We start from the raw sequence: 20,356 nt of genomic DNA on the forward strand, positions 1-20,356 counted from the left end.
ATTTCTGTATAAATTTAAATAAATATAAATTTAATTTATAAATATAAATTGTATAACTTTACGTATAAAATCCAAATTTAAATTGGATTAATTCTGAATATTTTGATAATGTGATAATGTGATTTAATGTGCTAATAATGATAATAATAATAATAATAATAATAATAATAATAATAATAATTTCAAAATAATAAAATGGGCAATGTGTATTTATTTAATGAGATTTTTGTGAATGGTTTGTATATTGATATATGATGGTTTATGAATAATAATAATGATATTATTATTATTATTATTATTATTATTATTATTGTCATTATGTCGTGCTGCTGATTTCAACTAAGCCTCATTTATTTATTTATTTGTATTTATGCTTGTGTGTCATTCTGCTGCCATCCATTACATAATGACACGCCTCTGCTCTCTGATTGGCTGAGAGCCTTGTCAGTCAGTGACGCAGCGTGCAATGAGAGCGCGCGTCAGGCGATACAAACTGGCAGCCGCCATGTTGTGTCTCCGGGGGCCCGGAGCGACGTCCGGTAGTAAACAGTAGATGACGGTAGTTCCCAGGAAACGGAGCGCAGCTGGAAGCCATGAGCCGTCCGTCCTCAGCCGGAGCCGCAGCCGGAGCCGGAGGACTCGGGGCCGGTAAGACAGGCGGAGGGAAGCACGGGGGGTCCGGAGGCTCCGCTGCCGCCGCCGCCGCTGCAGCAGCAGCAGCCGCGGCCGCAGCAGCGGCAGCAGCCGCCGGGGTGAGCTCCGTGTCCGGGTCGGGGTCTGCCGCCCCTTCCTCCGCCGTGTCCCTGAGCGGGGCCGGCCTGCCCGGGCAGCCCCCGGAGCTCACGGCGCTGTTCGAGTGTCCGGTATGTTTCGACTACGTGCTGCCGCCCATTCTGCAGTGTCAGGCAGGTCACCTGGTCTGTAACCTGTGCCGCCAGAAGCTGAGCTGCTGCCCGACCTGCCGAGGCCCGCTCACCCCGAGCATCCGGAACCTGGCCATGGAGAAGGTGGCGTCCACCCTGCCGTTCCCCTGCAAGGTACCACACACACACACACACATACACACACACACACACACACACACACACACACAGCCGGTGTAAGGTATAATAACACCACTTCCTGATTCTGACACAACACATATCACTGCTGCCGCGCAGACAGGTGTGTGTGCGTGGCCCGTGACGTCACAGGGGACCAAAACAAAACCGGAGTGTGTCCGTCTGCAACAGCCTGCTGGGACACATAAAGGGACATTACACCGAGTTTTAAAGTCACAGCTTGTTCCTCAGGAGCTCCTCGTGCTGCTCTATAATCAATAACTTTATGATCAATAACTGATCTATTGACAAAGAGAAAGTGATTAATTAAAGTCAGTGTTTATAAAATGACCTCATGTACCAAACATTAATCTGGAATCTGTTTCATTTGATGAGATAATGATCTGACAGCAGAGGAGCTCTGTGCTCTGTCCTCCTGCTCCTCCTGCTCCTCCTCCTCCTCCTGCTCCTCCTCCTCCTCCTCCTCCTCCTGCTCCTCCTCCTCCTCCTGCCCCTCCTCCTGCTCCTCCTCCTCCTCCTCCTCCTCCATGACAGGTGCAACTCTTGTCTTGTCACTGCTCTGTGTTCATCCGACAGCTTCAGGTTCTCTTTCCAAGTGTTACCCACAAACTTTTTCTCCATCGTCCAGATAAACTGTCAGAAACCCGTCTGCGGCCCTCCTGAGGGGGTTGATGGTCACGATCAGGGCTGGGTCAGAGTGAGTCATATCATCTTTCCTCGGCCACCTGGTCTGCGAGGTGTCTCACTTCTGATTGTGTTCCTTTTGTGAAGATCCACAGCACTCACACGAGGCGGGGAAAAGCTGAAGAGGTTTATTGAGAATACAAAAAAAAAAAAACATCAGACAGAATCGTTCTAAAATTACATCTCAGACGGTCCACTACTGACTCAACGTCCTGTTTCTATCCACCTTATTTCTGCCCCCATGATACCTTGTGTGAATTATGGGTGCAGCTCCCGGCATTGAGCCGAAACAGGCAATGTCCAGTGGTGACAGTTTGTTTACAGTTTGTTTACAGTTTGTTTACAGTACTCTCTTCTTCTTTCCTAAAACGTGGAACACACCACCTGCTCAAACAGGATCATGTGATCATACCTGTGCCATCTCTGACAGCCATCTCAAAGCAACTGAGCATGCTAACAGTTAGCACGCTAACAGTTAGCTCGCCTAGCTCCTTTTAAATATTGCTAACTTTAACATGTCCCGAGCAGCTTAATGTGAGAAGTATAATTGCTGCAGACAACACATGCGCGTACGCATCATGGCTGCCATGCGTATTTTGCGGTCGTTTGGCGCGTAGGCCACTCACTTTGATGCGACGTAACGTGACGCGTGCGCGCGATGCAATATTGACATGAACACTTGAGGCGTGCGTGCGAAGTAGACCTCTAGAGACCGTGAACGTGAGGTCGGGCCGCACATACTATCTCTGATGGCGGCGGAGACGAAGCCTTTTCCTCTGCCGAGATCTTAAAAGACATAAAATTATAATCTCCTGTTCATCGAGAGCATCCATGTTTGTGTATAGCCTGCTACATCTGGAAATACAGTGTCACCGCCTTCTTTGCTTTTTGCGACCTCTGTGTCTGAGTGCTGTGGTCTGCCCCTAGTGGAGACCACCAGTATCAGGCTCGTGCTGCAGCAAGTGTTCACACAGGCGCACCACACTATGTACGCGTACATTTGGCCACGCAGCCAGTGTACTTGTGCCTTAAGGTAACATCTGCTCCCTCTAAAGATGATTTCTAATTTCTGACACTAAGACATAATTCACTATTAACTGTAGCTCCATGTAAAGTGAATATATGTGATGTTTCCAGCTAATCCTCCGCTCGTCTGCGTTAACCACGCAGTTTACACGTTTTTATAACTTGTGATTTATTAAAACTGTTGTGAGTGAAACATGAAGCTGAATTTAGCAGCAGGCTTCAGTCACAGTGACATAAATAACTCCATGTGTTTATATGATATAAAGGCAGTACAGTAAATCAGTGACATGTTCTCAGCCCTGATGACTAAATACATATTTCACAGTTTATTTTCTAATGTAGGTTGAGACTGAAGTCAGACGGGGAAAGACAGTGTGTGACGCACCTGTCAGTCTACGTGTCATTCTCTGCTGATAACTCTGATTTAAACTCTTGTAGTTTTATTTCTCATGTCAATGGTAACCATGGCAACAGGAACAATCCCTTTTTGTTCTGGTCACATGTTCAACACACAGTTGCTGAAGACAAACGTAGCTCAGACTGGTTGTTGGTCGCCACAGACACGGACAGTGCAACAGGTACCAGAGCTCCACAGAGACATTTTAGAAAATGCTGAGTTAACGTTAGTTAAATATTTGTTATAAAATAAACTAAAGGAAAATGACTTTGGAAAAGAACCAGCGTTGGCGGTTAGCCACCAGGAGTAGCCACTGGGACTAACCACAGACAGTCTATGGGACGAACTAGCTCACTGCTACTTCCTCTGTCTCACAGGAAGTTGTGACCAGAATCATTTCCACAGTCGTGACCTCAGGAATAAGGAGGATATATTCTCACCATATCACTCATTATCAGACACTTAAACACTGCATGACACAAAAGCTTATTACAATCCAAACCAACACAGAGTTCATGTCGTCTTTACCCACAACGTTGTCCACCATCTTGTTTTGTTAGCTGCACTAAACCACACCTGCCTGTAATCTAACACAAAAATAAAGTTAATGTGAACATGATCTCAGTACAGTCCACGACTATACACTCTCTAAATATACAGGCACTGTTGTGTGAACCTGAGTCATGTTATCACCATTCTCGGAACGTGATTGGTCAGTATCACATGGACTACAAACAGTCTACAACCGGAAACCAGGGCTCTTCCGCTCTTCTTCCGGAGGCAAGATCTCCGGGGTTTGCCTACAGACTCTACATTCAGTGACTACGTTATCATAAACCTGTGCTGTTAGTTTATGTGTGCGCACCTCACTGGGACAATGAGAACTTTATGGAAAGAAACCTGATCTGCAAAATTAATCCTCGCAGTGATCGTTTTAACCCAAACTCAAATTCCCCTCAAAAACGGCTAAATAGATAAATATAATATAATAATAATACTAACAAAATGTCTGGAAAAATGGTAATAAAATTTCCCAAAAATATTTTTTTTTTTTGTTATTTACAGTTTTAATCTTATTTCTTTCTTTTAGATTTGACACACATTCAAGAAAGGAAAATCAGAAAGGAAAAACACAGGAATAGAAAATAAACAAAACTAAAATTTTCCAAAAATTTCCAAAAGAAATGATCAGACTGCTGAGAGAAAAATGATAATAAAATATCCAAAAAATATTATTGACGTTTCCAAAAAACAGTAATGAAATGTCAGAAAAAATTTTGATTAATTGTCCAAGAAATATTATTATTGTTATGTTAGGAAAGATGTTAATAACATGTCTGGAATTGTTTTTTTTTTAAATTTTTATTAAAATGTTGGGAACAAATGTTAAACACTTCCAAAAAATATTTATAAAATGTCCAGAAAATGTTATTGAAATGTCTGAAAATTATTAATTAAATATAAAAAATTAATACTGTGAGTCCACTGTAAGGGGTATAATAATTTAATTAATACTAATAATTTAATTAATACTGTGAGTCCACTGTAAGGGGTATAATAATTTAATTAATATTAATAATTTAAGTAATACTGTGAGTCCACTGTAAGGGGTATAATAATTTCCATGATACATTCGGTCAGCACAACAAAATGGCAGACTCAGTGTATGGTGGACTGTGTGATGAGCAGTGAGGGATTTCGGTTTTTAAAAGTTTTTAAATGTGTCCACTTTAAGACAGCAAGATGGTGAAGGTCAGAGCAGCAGCAGCAGAAGCAGCAGCAGCAGAAGCAGCAGGGGATTCTGGGACATGAAAACAACAACAACAACAGGGCAAAAAACACACACACTCATTTACACACATACAACACGAGATAAACACACACTGCAGAGCTGTAAGCAGCGGGAAAGCGTGTGTGTGTGTGTGTGTGTGTGTGTGTGTGTGTGTGTGTGTGTGTGTGTGTTTGGGGGTGTTGACAGATGCTGGGAGGAGGAGGAGGAGGAGGAGGAGGGTTGCTCTCAGTCGAGCGATACTCCCCTTTTATTCTCTCTCTCTCAGCTGTCTTTCTCCCCGCCCCCACTGTGTGTGTGTGTGTGTGTGTGTGTGTGTGTGTGTGTGTGTGTGTGTGTGTGTGCTGCAGCGTGTCGGTGGCGGCGCTGTGCGGTCGCTCGGTCGTTTGGAGGCTGAATGTTTTTCAGTCAGAGGACGAGAGACCTTTACTGACAGCACAGAGTGTGTGTTAACGGTGTGTGTGTGGACGGTCATTCGACACACAGCTCAGTGTGTGTGTGTTGGCATCTGTGTGTGTGTCGGTGTTTTCGTCTTTTAACTACAGAAGAAGAAAACAGGTTTTTCTCTGCAGCAGCAGGAGAGGGCGGCTGAGCGAGGTTCAGCTGCAGTGTGTCGGTGTGTTTGGATTCAGCGTCGAGCCGCTGCGTCTCTGTGAGTCATTGGTTATTTATCGATCAATCGATCAGTCGATCAGGATGATGTCAGACGTGTATGATGTGGTTGGACAGTCAGCTGATGATGATGATGATGATGATGATATTTTGGCAGGACTAAAATGACTGAATGATTCTCAGATCAGATTTGATTGATTAATCTCACAGCTCTGTTCGTTATTGATTAATCAGTGGATTATTTTATTGATTGGTTGTTTAACTCACTGAGACAGAAGCAGACGGTCCTCTTGTTAGAGGAGCTGCTGTTTGTTTGATCAGTGACTGAAACCAATAATTGATTCTGACAGAGATCAACTAATAATCGACTGATTAATCAATCAGCTCCAGTTCATTACACTGTGTGTTCGGGCTGAATATTAACCCCGTGTTACCAACTGACGTGTTGTGGCTCGCAGACTTTTAGTCGGACGTAACCAGACTTTTGAAGAAAATGATGATGATATCATGATTAATCGATTGGTCAGAATTAATCAGATGGAAACGACTGTTAGATCTTCTTTGTGATCAGGGAGGTCGTTTCTCCCATCTGCACTGGCTGCTCTTGAATGCACCATCAGAGATATTTACATTAATGCAGTTCTAATCAATAATTGGATAATCAGATTAAATGTAATGGATCTTACCGATGACCTGACGGGTTTTTTTAACGAGCCAATCAGCTGCTGATTAATTGTAAAGAGAGGGTCGTCCTCACAGTTTGGTCCTCCCGTACAGACGAGGAGCAGACCACGCAAAAGTTGCGGTCTATAAAAATAGAATTGATGGGAGAAACTTTTGGAGGCGGGAAATTGGCGATGCAGACGGTGAGGTGGAAGCTTGATTGAAGAAATTGTCAAATATGTTTTGGTGCACGCTATTTTCGGTTTTTGTCCACACGCACATTTTTAGTCTGGATTCTACGCCCTGTTTTATCAACGAGACAGCTGGTCATGAAATTTCTTCCAGGCCTGGAAAAATCATGGAATTGTTAAAATCATCAAAAGTTTGGGAATTTTGTTGTTGAAATGGAGTAGACTAAATGGTCTCAGTAATCGTGGATGATCTTCCACTGGGGCTGCAGCAGTTTCAGATTTTCACGGTACGATAACCGACGCAGAAAATATTGTTTTATTACTATTGAATAAATCATATAATTTGTTACATATTTGATATCTACAAATCATCCAATATCTTGCATCCCTAATTTTGAGTCGTAGAACCACAGACATAGAAACGTAGATACCTCGTTGACGGCTAGATTTTACGTCAGTGTCGCCGCCATATTGGAGAAAACAAGCCAGCGAACTCAAAGAAGAAGAACAGCAGCTGAAAACGTCCACAAACAGTGAAAACACTGAGGTCCAGGAGCTCCTTATGTGTATTGATCATACGCTCGAGATCAGCCGCCATATAACAGGGACTGTTAATGATTGTTACTGACATGTGATGTCATTGTTATTGTTTATGAAGAGCTGCTGACACGTATGTTATATGTCACACTAGAGGCCGATGCTGTTGTGTTACATGTCACGCACGTCACGCCTCCTTTGATTTGATGCCAGCACGCTGTCTAAAATCGCACATTGGAGCGACATGATGCCGCCGTGGTTTGGTTCCGTGTAAAGACGGGACTTTGTATCGGCTCTGTGGCGCCATCTCTGTCTAAGGTTAATGCAGTCAGTTGAGAAACATTAACATTGAAGTGCTTTTTATCCAGAAAACCACAGCTCCCTTTATTTCCTGTTTACAGGCAGGTTTACTCTCCACTATGGTGGTGACGTTGACGACTCACAGCGACAGGTTGACACAGTCAGTGCAGCATCTACCTGTATGTGTCTGTATTTAAAACACCATTAGCATCGTTAGCTATGTTAGCACCACTAGCTATGCTGATGCTGCTAACCATGCTAAATGTAAAGAGGACTGCAGCTCAAAATGAAGCCACGTACTCCACGTTCACACAGTATTCTCTCCTGTCAGACAATGCTGAGGGCACATCGACCCGTTTCATTCGTCTTCTCTCTGTTAATAACAGTTATTATTGAAGGAAAGAAGAAACTCAGCAGTTTAACAGCTGACTGAGAACTTTCCAACAGCAGTGTGAGTTTTGATCCTGAATCTGACTTTAACACAGGATTTATTTTCCGTGTGCAGACGGAGGTGAAGCGTCTGATTTCATGTGTTTATCTCAGTCAGACAGTCAGACTGTGGAGTTTTAATCTCTCTGCTATATGATCTCCACGTGGCTCCGCAGGCTGAACAGCTGCTCGCTGGCTGCTGCCTGTTTCTGTCCTCTGGTCCGTCTGCCGACATACGGAGAGCACGGAGGGACAAATAACTTCACAATGTCAGCCTGGATTTAAACTGCTGACCAACACCTGTGGAGACAGACGTGTCCTTTAAGACCTTTACTAAGTTTTAGAGAGAGTATTTTACCATTCATATTTAGTCGATTTCAATCAAACTTTGACAGAAAAATCAGACTTTTCAAAACACCTGCTGGAGATCTCATCACTGCTGATTCCTTTTAAGTAAAAGGACAAAGGAACTCACTCAGATATATGAGTGATGCTTAGGTTTTCCTTCCGCTCCTCATCAACAACAATCCCACTCTGGAATGTGTCACATCATCTGCCGGATCGATCAGTCCTGATCCAAAACTGTCAGTTCTGACAGATTTTAAACTGTGTACGCTGAGGTAGAGCGAAAAACATGGGGTGCAGGAGACGCCTCGTTTTGGTCATGAAGTGGTTAATCAGGAGGAGAAATGTCATCAATAGAGCCAGCATCCATCCATCCATTTTCAACCACTTATCCTAAGTCGAGCTGCAGGGGCAGCAGCAAGAGCAAAGCACCCCAGACGTCCCTCTACCCAGCAACACTTTCCAGCTCCTCCTGGAGGACCCCGAGGTGTTCCCAGACCAGATGAGATATGTAATCCCTCCAGTGTGTTCTGGGTCTGCCCCGGGGCCTCCTACCAGTGGGACGTGCCCAAACACCTCTAACAGGAGGCGCCCAGGAGGATCCTGATCAGATGTTGAACCACCTCAACATGAAGGAGCAGCAGCTCTACTCCGAGCTCCCTCCAGATGTCTGACTCCTCCCCCTATCTCTAAGGCTGAGCCCAGACACCCTACAGAGGAAACTCATTTCAGCTGCTACTACTGCTACCTCATTTTTTCGGTCACTACCCAGAGCTCATGACCGTAGGTGAGAGTTGGGACGGAGATGGACCAGGAAATTAGAATTAAAAAGCTGGTACGGCTCCCTCTTCACCACGGCGGTCCAGCACAGCACCCGCATCTCTGCAGACACTGCACCAAACCGACGATCCATCTCACGCTCCATTCTACCCTCACTGTGAACAAGACCCAGAGATACTTGAACTCCTTCTCTTGAGGCAGTAACTCTCTCCCAACCCAGAGGGAACAATCCACCGTTCTCCAGCAGAGAACCATGACCTCAGATTTGGAGGAGCTGACTCTCATCCCGACCGCTTCACACATGGCTGCAAACCGGCTGTAAACCGCCTCAGGTCATGCTGGAGGTTACGGTGTGATGAAGCCAACAGAACCAGTTCTGTGGTCACCAAACCCGACCCCTTCCTCCCCTTGGCTGCGCCTGAATATCATGAACAGGATTGGTGACAAGGGACAACCCTGGTATGCGGACACAGCTCTCCCTTTGGTCATACAGGGACCAGATGGCTTGTAGCAGCAACCCCATTACACCGTACTCCCGCAGTACCCCCCACAAGACTCGTCTTGGGACATGATTGTAAGCCTTCTCCAAGTCCACAAAGCACATGTAGACTGCATGGGCAAAGCCGCACCACCCCACCAGCAGCCAGCAGTGCTCACAGAAAGTAAAAATGAAACGGTAGTCTGTCATTGTTGTTGATCCTGGTGCACACTCGCTCCATAGAGCAGCAATGGGCATGTGCGAATTGAGGAGATGATGTCATCGCTGTCAATGCTCCATTTCACACGTCCATACAGACACACAGTCGTCAGAGTTTAGAGACGAGTTTAGAAGCCGAGACGCAGAGAAACATCTCTGTTTACAAAGATACATGTAGACGGGGCCGAAATGCAGCTGAAGGTCATCTGGAGCTGTTGTCACAGAAACGAGTCCTTTAATCTTAAACCATGGAAAGGCAGCTGATTGGCTGATAAACCCAAAACATGAACTCATTTCCAGATGTTTCTTTCATCAGCAGAGAAATTCTATCTCAACTAATGTATCATCAGGTCTGTTTTCACCCTGATGTTCAGGAGCGTGTACGAGTCGGTGGTGCTGCAGAGGATTTCAGTCATCGCAGATTTTATAATATGTGAGAGAAGGAATGTGACACAAACGTCCACTTTGACTGAAGAATAAACTGATTGGAATTCCGTGGTCAAAGGTCAAAGGTCAACTTGACTGTGACATCATCATGTTTTAACATCATATCTCAGGAACAGAAGGGGAGACATTTGGTCAGATACTGAATTGGTGACTCTAATCTTGAAACTGTGCTGATTGTATAGATCTTCTGTGTGTGAAGCATCCATGTTTTCACTGACATGGATGGAGACGGTCAGAGACACTGGACTGGTGGGCGGAGTCATACAACCACAGGGTGGACTGGTGGGCGGAGTCATACAACCACAGGGTGGACTGGTGGGCGGAGTCATACAACCACAGGGTGGTGATTCTAGATCTTTATCCACTGAGCTCTTCAGCAGAAATGTTTACTGATGGTCACTGGTGCACAGTCAGTTTGGTGTGTCCGGGCCTTAAGACGGAGAAAAGGGAATGCTGGGTATAAGGTAACAAAACTGACTTATTTAACGACATGAAAGAAAAACCCAGTTCGTAGGTCGCCAACGAGATTTCCTGCTGTCTGTCCAGAGATTCAGAGATTTCAGTTTCCTGTCAGGATCAGAGCTGTGAGACAAAATATCTGTGGTGAGGAACCTGCAGCTGCTCTGCAGGACACACATCTGTGTTTAGAGTAACGAAGCCGTCTGTATCTGTGTGTCTGTGTGTGTGTGTGTGTGGTTTCAGCAGTGTGTGTGTGCTCGATGCTGTGTCCGGCCTCCTGCCTGCCTCTCCTCAGGGAGCTGGCTCAGTGGCGCTGCCTGCTGGGCTGGCACCGCCACCACGGAGTCGCTGCAGCTAGCGCCTCAGGGCTAACCGCTAACACCGGACAACAACAGCAGCAGCAGCATCATCATCAGGGGTCAGAGGTCAGGGGCAGAGCCAGCCGACCTGTCGGCCGCACCAAACCGCTGTCGGGCAGCCAGGTGAGTCCTGAGGGAGGACAGAGAGTTAAAACAACTGCGGGTTGTTCTGTGGTTCTTCTTCGCTGGATTGGTTTCTGTTCAGTGCTGAACATCAGGTTCAGCTCGCCTGAGCAGTTTACTGTGTTTTAACTGGCTGAATATTCTACATATAATTTATACTGTGTTTTGGGGTGAACTGCTCCTTTAAGACGGTCGGTGTAACGTCCTGACTTCATCTGTTAAAAGACCCGAGTTAATCTGATTACATTATTGATCTGAAACCAACTGAGTCAACTGATTTCCTGCCAACGAAACCCCCCGAACTGAAGTGATGGAGGGAATCTCTTAACCTGTAATCCATTTACCACACACACACGCACAGTAACACACACACACACACACACACACACACACACACACACACACAGTAACACACACACACACACACACACAGTGACACACAGACCCTCTCAGCCTGATTGCATTGATGGTTTGATGGTGACGTGATGGTCGAGGCTCTGCAGAGAGATGCGTCTGGTGTTTCCAGGATCAGTGGGACTGGGGTCCAGTTTGATGTCTCTGACTGGTTAAACTGGTTGAATATGTTTGTTATCAGCTGCTCACCGTCTGGTTAAAGATGCTGCATGTGTTCACAGCTGCAGACGATCAGTCAGTGTGATTACAGAATCAGGCAGGTGTATGGACTGATGATGCGTTCAGTGTCACTGCGTTTATGTGCTGATCAGTGTCGGCAGAGAAACTCTCAGACGTGTTTGTTCTTTTGAGAAGAAAAAAAAGCTGTCGTTACTTTCCAGTATTGTGACAACACTGCAGACAAAACAACACATTTTTGGCTTTGGGAAACCTTTGTTACCATTTTCTGACATTTAATAGACTAATCATTTAATCAGGAATATAATGTACAATGAAAATAACCAACATATACTCGTACAGCTGTTTGTAGGATATCCAACAGATTAGTGACCCACAAATGATTTTACTTAGTTAATGTACATAATTTACATAAAGTTACTGTGGGTGGGTGTAGGACAAGAAACACGGTGAGGACATTCCTTTAAATGACTCAGCTCTGAACATCGTTCTGTCGGCGGAAAGTTCTGTGTTTTGTGACCAATCCACCGCCCCAACCTGAGTCCTTATGGACCGCCTCCTTCTTTACTCTCGACAGCACATCGCTGGCAGCCTTCCAAAATACGTGGGTCATACACAGATTACTGGCTCATTGTTACGTGGGATATGTTCAGATTTTGGTGCTCTACTTAATGTAGGAAAACAAACAAACAGCGTGTGAAAACAGCCTGAAGTCTGCAGCTCTGGATCAGTGCAGCGATAACAGAACCTCTTTAAGTCTTTCAGACTTTGTGAAGGGACGTGAGAACAAACTGTCCTCAAATGTCCAGGTCTCACATCGGTCCTCACAAAGACAGAAGTCCAGGAGAGCACAGAGAGTCCTGATGAGAACTCTGTACAGGTTTACTGTCGCTGTAAATCCTCTGAAAAATTCATTAATGCAGCAGATAAGAGGATTCGTGTGTGTGTGTGTGTGTGTGTTTGGGACAGCATGTTGACCTGTTGTTGTCTGAATGATGTCAGATTCCTAAAAATGGACCAACATGCTGAAATCTTTGTGTCTTCAGTCTGAAGTGAAAACGTGTGCTTCATGTTGTGTTGAGTGTTTCCCTCCGTCACCTGTCCTGGAGCAGAGCTGTGGATCAGGTGAAAGAGCTGCAGCGAACAGTTGATTAATTAATAAGTCGATCAAAAGCAAATTAAGCAGCAACTATTTTGATAATCAGTTAAGCTTTTCAAGCTTCTTAATGTGAGACTCTGCTGCTTTTCTTCGTCGTCTCCAACAGTAACTGAAGACTCTGGGTTTGAGACTGTTGGTTGGACAGAAGAAGAAATGTGAAGACGTCACTTTGGGTTCTGGGACACTGTGATAAGCATTTTTCAGATTTTTTTACATTTTATGTGAAACAATCAGTTAGATTAGTCAATGATGGATTGTTTAGTTGCAGCTGCAGATGGATGGACGGACAGATGGACGGACGGGGTACGTATTACAGATAAAGGAGAGGTTCCTGAGCTTCTGAGGCAGCGTCTCGCCTCCCCGCAGGTTCATGATGTTCATCTCTTTCAGACAACTAGAATATTTCTGACTGCTTCGGTTTTTATGCCTCCAAACCAGCGATAGCTGTGTCCATAGGCATTATGGACACGCGGGTTGTCCCCCCGTCCATCCTATCTTTGTTACAGTGATATCTTAACACCTCAAGGAACATAATCAAAGTTGTCCGTCTCATTCTCATGAAAACAATGTCTCCAGAACAACATGAGGGAATTTCTTTAAATTCCACTCAAATGTTCGCTTGGATTGATTGTTTTTGTTATGCTCTGCGCTAGCGATAGCTGTGGCTGAAGACATTGTTTTCAGGTTTTCCACCCGTCCATCCCATCCCTGTGAACACAATATTTCAAAAACGCCTCAACAGACAACAGTCAGAGGTCAAGATCTGTGTGACCTCATCTGTCTCATTCTTGTGAACATGACATCTCAATACCTTGAGGGAAATTCTGAATCATATTAGATGAATATTAGGCACCTGTTTTCTACTGCCCAGTGTAACACCGTTATAAACTCTGTTAATGCCAAAATTGTAAATATTCACCAGCAGCTGACCACATCTAACAATACTACCTACTAGGGCTGTCAACGAATATAAAAAAATGGACCTTCGAATGTGAAAATTGATATTCGATTGTGGAGACAAAAAAAAAACACCACCACAGCTGTCCTCTTTGCGAGTGGGCGTTGGCATCAGACGCACATTTCTCCAGCCTGGTCGACAAGCGGTTCTGCTCCCAGCTGTTGTCTCCGTCACCCGGCTTGATACATTCGCTCGCGGCTCGCGCAGAAAATAGACCAGACGCCGAAACGATCACTGCAGGGCGCGAGCTGGTCACGGTCCGGTGCTTCGAGGCTATTCGCAGCACTTCCGCGGGAGATGTGGTCACGGGTCAGAGAGGGGCGGCGAGCGAGAGGTCCGCGGTCGTTCATAACGTAGTGTTATAGATAATTGTTTTATGTGTTTTAATGTGTAGGTATGTAAATGTTTTCAAAGACGTTTATGCTGAAATAAAAATACCTACAAGTAGTTACGTTTCCTTGTATTAATACATATACAAGTATGTTTCCTTGTATTAGTTTGCCCTCTTGTGGACATAATGCGGAAAAAAAAAATATTCGAATGGTTCGAACCTATGAGTTATTTTTAGAAGGTATATAGTCTAATATAGTCATTTTTGAGCAATTTTGACAGCCCTACTACCTACAGCACACCTGATTTGCTTTTCTGTGCTTCCCCCGTGCCTTCTCTGTCTAGTTTTAAACTTCCCACTGTTGATGAAATATCTGGTCTGATTTGTAAATCCAAATCATTAACCTGCCCATTAGACCCCCCCTCCGACTCACCTAGTTAAAATCTGTCTTCTTCCTTGTTGTTGTTCTTCTTCCTTATTATTATTATTATTATTATTATTACATTTTAAAAAGGTGGAGGATGCTTGTTTTCAGGAAGCTGCTGCTGCTGCGTTCTGACCTGCAGCTGATTCATATTTAATCAGACAAACAGTGGACCTCCTACCAGGCAGCAAACAGGGCTGAAACACACACGCACACGCACACGCACACGCACACACACACACACACACACACACCTTCCTGTCATCACTCTGTTCAGATCAATAATCCAGATTCTGCACCCGCAGCGTGATTTAAGGTGATGCAGAGGAGGAGAGGGACAAATGGAAACTTTAAAGTTCCCGAGAAACAATGATTTAATATTTTACTGTTTTTACCTGGTTTTACCATTTTGTTTGTGTGAAGATGTGAATGTGATGAAGTTCAGTTTGGGCGTGTGTCCTCAGTGTGTGTCCTCAGTGTGTACAGTGGTGTGGTGTTGCTGTCGACAGATCCCGGGTCAGCGTCTGCTGCTGTAAATAAGAGATGTGTCACTCGGCCTCCGTCAACACAAAGGATACAATTACATATTTATGAACAAGCATCCGTCTGTCCTCCTCCTCCTCCTCCTCCGTCTGCAGTGAACTCCACCTCTCAGACGATAATCCACTCAGCGTGCTGTCAGAGAAACACTCAGCAGAAATCGTCCCTCAGTCAGATCTTTTTATTAACCGAGAGGTTTCACATTAACTACGCTCTGCGCTGGCCACGGCTGCAGCCAGAGGCATTATGTTTTCAGGTTCTGTTCGTCTGTCCCAACCTTGTGAACACGATATCTCAAGAATGCCTCAAGGGAACTTCTTTGGCACAAACCAGTTGGACTAAATAATGAACTGACTATTTGGTGGCCCAAGGTCACTGTGACCTTGCGTTGCATCTCTCTCATTCATGAGAATGCGATATGAATACCATGGGGGAATTTCTTCAGATTTGACATAAATGTCCACTTTGTGTCAAGGATGAACTGATCAGAATTTGGTTATTAAAGTGCAAGCTCACTGTGACCTTGCGTCTGTCTCATTCTTGTAAATACAATATCTCAAGAACACTGAGAAAATCTCTTCAAATTTGGCACAAACATCCACTTTGAGTCAAGGATGAACAATAGAATTTGGTGGTTGAAGGTCAAAGTCACTGTGACCTTGTGTCACACCTCCCTCATTCTTGTGAATCAGATATCTCAAGAACACTTGGAGGGAATTTCCTCAGATTTGGGAACAAACTACTACTTGGACTGAACAATAAACTAAATAGATGTTGGTGGTCAAAAGTCACTGTGACCTTGTGTCCATCTCATTCTTGTGAACATGATATATCAATGGACTTCCAATTAAATCCAGTAATCACATTGTCAGTATTTTCTAATGTTTCATAAACTAAACATGACCCAGTTAATAAGATCCGATGACACTTCTTTTATCCTGAGAGAAAATGTTGAGCAGCAGTTACAGTACAAATCAGACACAAGTGCAAATTAAACAAAATATACAGTACAGGCCAAAAGTTTGGACACACCTTCTCATTCAATGCGTTTTCTTTATTTTCATGACTATTTACATTGTAGATTCTCACTGAAGGCATCAAAACTATGAATGAACACATGTGGAGTTATGTACTTAACAAAAAAAGGTGAAATAACTGAAAACATGTTTTATATTCTAGTTTCTTCAAAATAGCCACCCTTTGCTCTGATTACTGCTTTGCACACTCTTGGCATTCTCTCCATGAGCTTCAAGAGGTAGTCACCTGAAATGGTTTCCACTTCACAGGTGTGCCTTATCAGGGTTAATTAGTGGAATTTCTTGCTTTATCAATGGGGTTGGGACCATCAGTTGTGTTGTGCAGAAGTCAGGTTAATACACAGCCGACAGCCCTATTGGACAACTGTTAAAATTCATATTATGGCAAGAACCAATCAGCTAACTAAAGAAAAACCAGTGGCCATCATTACTTTAAGAAATGAAGGTCAGTCAGTCCGGAAAATTGCAAAAACTTTAAATGTGTCCCCAAGTGGAGTCGCAAAAACCATCAAGCGCTACAACCAAACTGGCACACATGAGGACCGACCCAGGAAAGGAAGACCAAGAGTCACCTCTGCTTCTGAGGATAAGTTCATCCGAGTCACCAGCCTCAGAAATGGCAAGTTAACAGCAGCTCAGATCAGAGACCAGATGAATGCCACACAGAGTTCTAGCAGCAGACCCATCTCTAGAACAACTGTTAAGAGGAGACTGCGCCAATCAGGCCTTCATGGTCAAATAGCTGCTAGGAAACCACTGCTAAGGAGAGGCAACAAGCAGAAGAGATTTGTTTGGGCCAAGAAACACAAGGAATGGACATTAGACCAGTGGAAATCTGTGCTTTGGTCTGATGAGTCCAAATTTGAGATCTTTGGTTCCAACCGCCGTGTCTTTGTGAGACGCAGAAAAGGTGAACGGATGGATTCCACATGCCTGGTTCCCACTGTGAAGCATGGAGGAGGAGGTGTGATGGTGTGGGGGTGTTTTGCTGGTGACACTGTTGGGGATTTATTCAAAATTGAAGGCACACTGAACCAGCATGGCTACCACAGCATCCTGCAGCGACATGCCATCCCATCCGGTTTGCGTTTAGTTGGACCATCATTTATTTTTCAACAGGACAATGACCCCAAACACACCTCCAGGCTGTGTAAGGGCTATTTGACCAAGAAGGAGAGTGATGGAGTGCTGCGGCAGATGACCTGGCCTCCACAGTCACCGGACCTGAACCCAATCCAGATGGTTTGGGGTGAGCTGGACCGCAGAGTGAAGGCAAAGGGGCCAACAAGTGCTAAACACCTCTGGGAACTCCTTCAAGACTGTTGGAAAACCATTTCAGGTGACTACCTCTTGAAGCTCATGGAGAGAATGCCAAGAGTGTGCAAAGCAGTAATCAGAGCAAAGGGTGGCTATTTTGAAGAAACTAGAATATAAAACATGTTTTCAGTTATTTCACCTTTTTTTGTTAAGTACATAACTCCACATGTGTTCATTCATAGTTTTGATGCCTTCAGTGAGAATCTACAATGTAAATAGTCATGAAAATAAAGAAAACGCATTGAATGAGAAGGTGTGTCCAAACTTTTGGCCTGTACTGTAAATATAATCAAGAAGGTGCAAAAACCACGTGTGCAGTGTCAAAAATGTCAACCGGTCACTTAAGTGTGATAAAGTCATCGCCAGTATGGAGAGAATGATCACAGATTAATGAATATAAAATAAGTTTTTAGCTGCAGAAACAAGTTAATGTTCAAATAATAAAATACCGTCAACGAATCATGAAAAATTATTTCTGTGTACGTGATATTTAATTGTCTATATTTTCGTGATGATGTTTTCTCCTGTCACACCGCGGCTGTAGAGATAAATTAACTGTCTGATGTCCTGAGGTCAAACTGACCAATCAGCAGGTGTCGTCTTTCCACACTGACGGAGGTTTGTTACAGAAACTGAAGTGAAACTGATTTAGATTTCCGCCTGTGTTCGTCTCTCCCTCCTCATGTTTATGGATGAAGGCAATGTTCAAACAGCATCAATAATAATGCCGCCGCCTCCCTTGAGTGCCTCGCCGCTGTTTTCATACCTCATTTACTGCCATGATCGGCTGCAGAGCTATAGGCTCCTGGTCTGTCTATAGGGGCTGTGTTGTTCAAGATGAAAGAGGAGGAAAAGGAGGAGGAGGAGGAGGGAGAATCTCATCACTGTGACCTTCAGTATCTCAGATATTCAAAGAGAAGCTGCAGCCGTCACTGAAATCTGCTCCTGAATGAGCAGAGTAATTAATCTCTGTCGTCACAGCTTCAGGAGTGAGTTCATTTACATGCTGCTGTCTCTGCTGCGCTCAGTTCAATGTGACTGAGGAAGAACACACTGAGTTCGCCTCTGAGTGTATCAGTTTGGATGGAAAGAGTTTTATTTTGAAAAAATTAAGCTCCGTTGTCATTTGTAGAAAAACATAAATAATTGTTCCATTTACCAGCAAACATATCAGATCACATGTACGTTTACTGAGGTACAGCTCTGAGGTGATACATTAACTCCATGTCCTGTGTTGTCTCTGCAGTACTCGTCGGCCGGCTGTCTGTTGTCTCTGCACCACAGTGAGAAGCCCGATCACGAGGAGGTGTGTGAGTTCAGGCCGTACACCTGTCCCTGTCCTGGGGCCACCTGCAAGTGGCACGGTTCCCTGGAGGCTGTGATGCCTCACCTGATGCACGCGCACAAGTCCATCACCACACTGCAGGTCAGTACCGACTCTTTAACTTTACATCACCACGCTGCAGGTCAGCACTGACGCTTTAACGTTACATCATGACGGGTTATTGTTGCAGCTTTACCACACAGTGAATGTAGTGAATTTTATGACACCATCATGTCTGTCTCTGTGCAGGGGGAGGACATTGTCTTCCTGGCGACGGACATCAACCTGCCAGGTGCCGTGGACTGGGTGATGATGCAGTCGTGTTTCAGCCACCACTTCATGTTGGTTTTGGAGAAGCAGGAGAAGTACGAGGGCCACCAGCAGTTCTTTGCCGTAGTGCTGCTCATTGGCACCCGCAAGCAGGCCGAGAACTTTGCCTACCGCCTGGAACTGAACGGCAACCGGCGGCGGCTCACCTGGGAGGCCACACCGCGCTCCATCCATGATGGGGTGGCGGCTGCCATCATGAACAGTGACTGCCTGGTGTTCGACACCTCCATCGCCCATCTGTTCGCCGACAACGGCAACCTGGGGATCAACGTCACCATCTCTATGTGCTGAGGGGAGCGGTGATGACGGCAGTTGCATCACAACAGAGACACAATGCAGGAGAAGATAGGGAGGTGTTGAGTTCACTTCCTGTCTGTGGTTACAGGGACTCCAGTGGTGTTGGTGACATAGCTGCAAAATTTGAAGCAGCTTTAGTTGCTAAGAGGAAGCAGGAGGGGGAGGAGGCAGGCGGCCGGCACCACCATGTGTGATCTGTGCATTTGACGGATTACGGGACAGAATGGATCGTCCATTTGTCCCTTGATTTGGTGCCAGAGACATAAGTGGAAGAAATCTGAAGCATCAGGTTTCTATCTTTATCAAATCAGTGAAATAGAACTCAAGTCTCCGACCGCCGCCCGTCCAGCCGGGACACCTGAGACTGAGCAGAAAGGATTCTGGTCTTAGGAACAGACTTTACCGAAGCAGCACCATGAGCCTTTGTCAGGATAATCAGATTTCCTGTCACCCTGACGTGTTCACACTGTCTGAGTCTCTCTGAGTCTGAGATACCTGATGTGGTGACAGAAAATAAAAACACAGGAAATGAAAAAAAAAAAAAAAAACGAAGCTCCAAAGACTCGTCCGCCGTGAAAGCAGAATAATGTGAAAATATTTGTTCAAAGCAGAGTGGAAGGTGTCCAGTGAGTGACAGCATCCAGCAGCATCCTGACCCTTCAGCTTGTCTCTGCAACATTCTGACTCTGCAGCTCATCTCTGCAGCGTTCTGACTCTATAGCTTGTCTCTGCAGCGTTCTGACTCTGCAGCTCGTCTCTGCAGCGTTCTGACTCTGTAGCTTGTCTCTGCAGTGTTCTGACTCTGCAGCTCGTCTCTGCAGCGTTCTGACTCTATAGCTCGTCTCTGCAGCGTTCTGACTCTGCAGCTCGTCTCTGCAGCTCGTCTCTGCAGCGTTCTGACTCTATAGCTCGTCTCTGCAGCGTTCTGACTCTGTAGCTTGTCTCTGCAGTGTTCTGACTCTGCAGCTCGTCTCTGCAGCGTTCTGACTCTATAGCTCGTCTCTGCAGCGTTCTGACTCTGCAGCTCGTCTCTGCAGCTCGTCTCTGCAGCGTTCTGACTCTATAGCTCGTCTCTGCAGCGTTCTGACTCTGCAGCTCGTCTCTCGCAGTTTAAAGGTTGCCGTTGGACCTCTGTGGGAACAAGCTGAG

At 45.0% G+C, this 20,356-nt stretch overlaps 1 protein-coding gene across 1 annotated transcript; it reads left to right on the forward strand.

The window, feature by feature from the left end:
* Positions 1-478: 478 nt before the first annotated feature.
* siah2l (seven in absentia homolog 2 (Drosophila)-like) lies at positions 479-19,755 on the forward strand. The gene is made up of 3 exons (XM_033642590.2): positions 479-1,037; positions 18,503-18,682; positions 18,830-19,755. Exons 1-3 carry the CDS (start codon positions 594-596, stop codon positions 19,199-19,201), a joined length of 996 nt encoding a protein of 331 aa, XP_033498481.1. The 5' UTR covers positions 479-593; the 3' UTR covers positions 19,202-19,755.
* The last annotated feature ends 601 nt before the right edge of the window (positions 19,756-20,356 follow it).

Source organism: Epinephelus lanceolatus, chromosome 11, assembly GCF_041903045.1.
Source record: "Epinephelus lanceolatus isolate andai-2023 chromosome 11, ASM4190304v1, whole genome shotgun sequence".
NCBI lineage: Eukaryota > Metazoa > Chordata > Actinopteri > Perciformes > Serranidae > Epinephelus > Epinephelus lanceolatus.

Bases quoted from the DNA above. Each gene is read 5' to 3' on its own strand.
- siah2l (XM_033642590.2), top strand. From the start codon at position 594: ATGAGCCGTCCGTCCTCAGCCGGAGCCGCAGCCGGAGCCGGAGGACTC. The intron at 1,038-18,502 runs GTACCACACACA...TTGTCTCTGCAG, and splicing joins CCCTGCCGTTCCCCTGCAAG to TACTCGTCGGCCGGCTGTCT. The intron at 18,683-18,829 runs GTCAGTACCGAC...GTCTCTGTGCAG, and splicing joins AGTCCATCACCACACTGCAG to GGGGAGGACATTGTCTTCCT.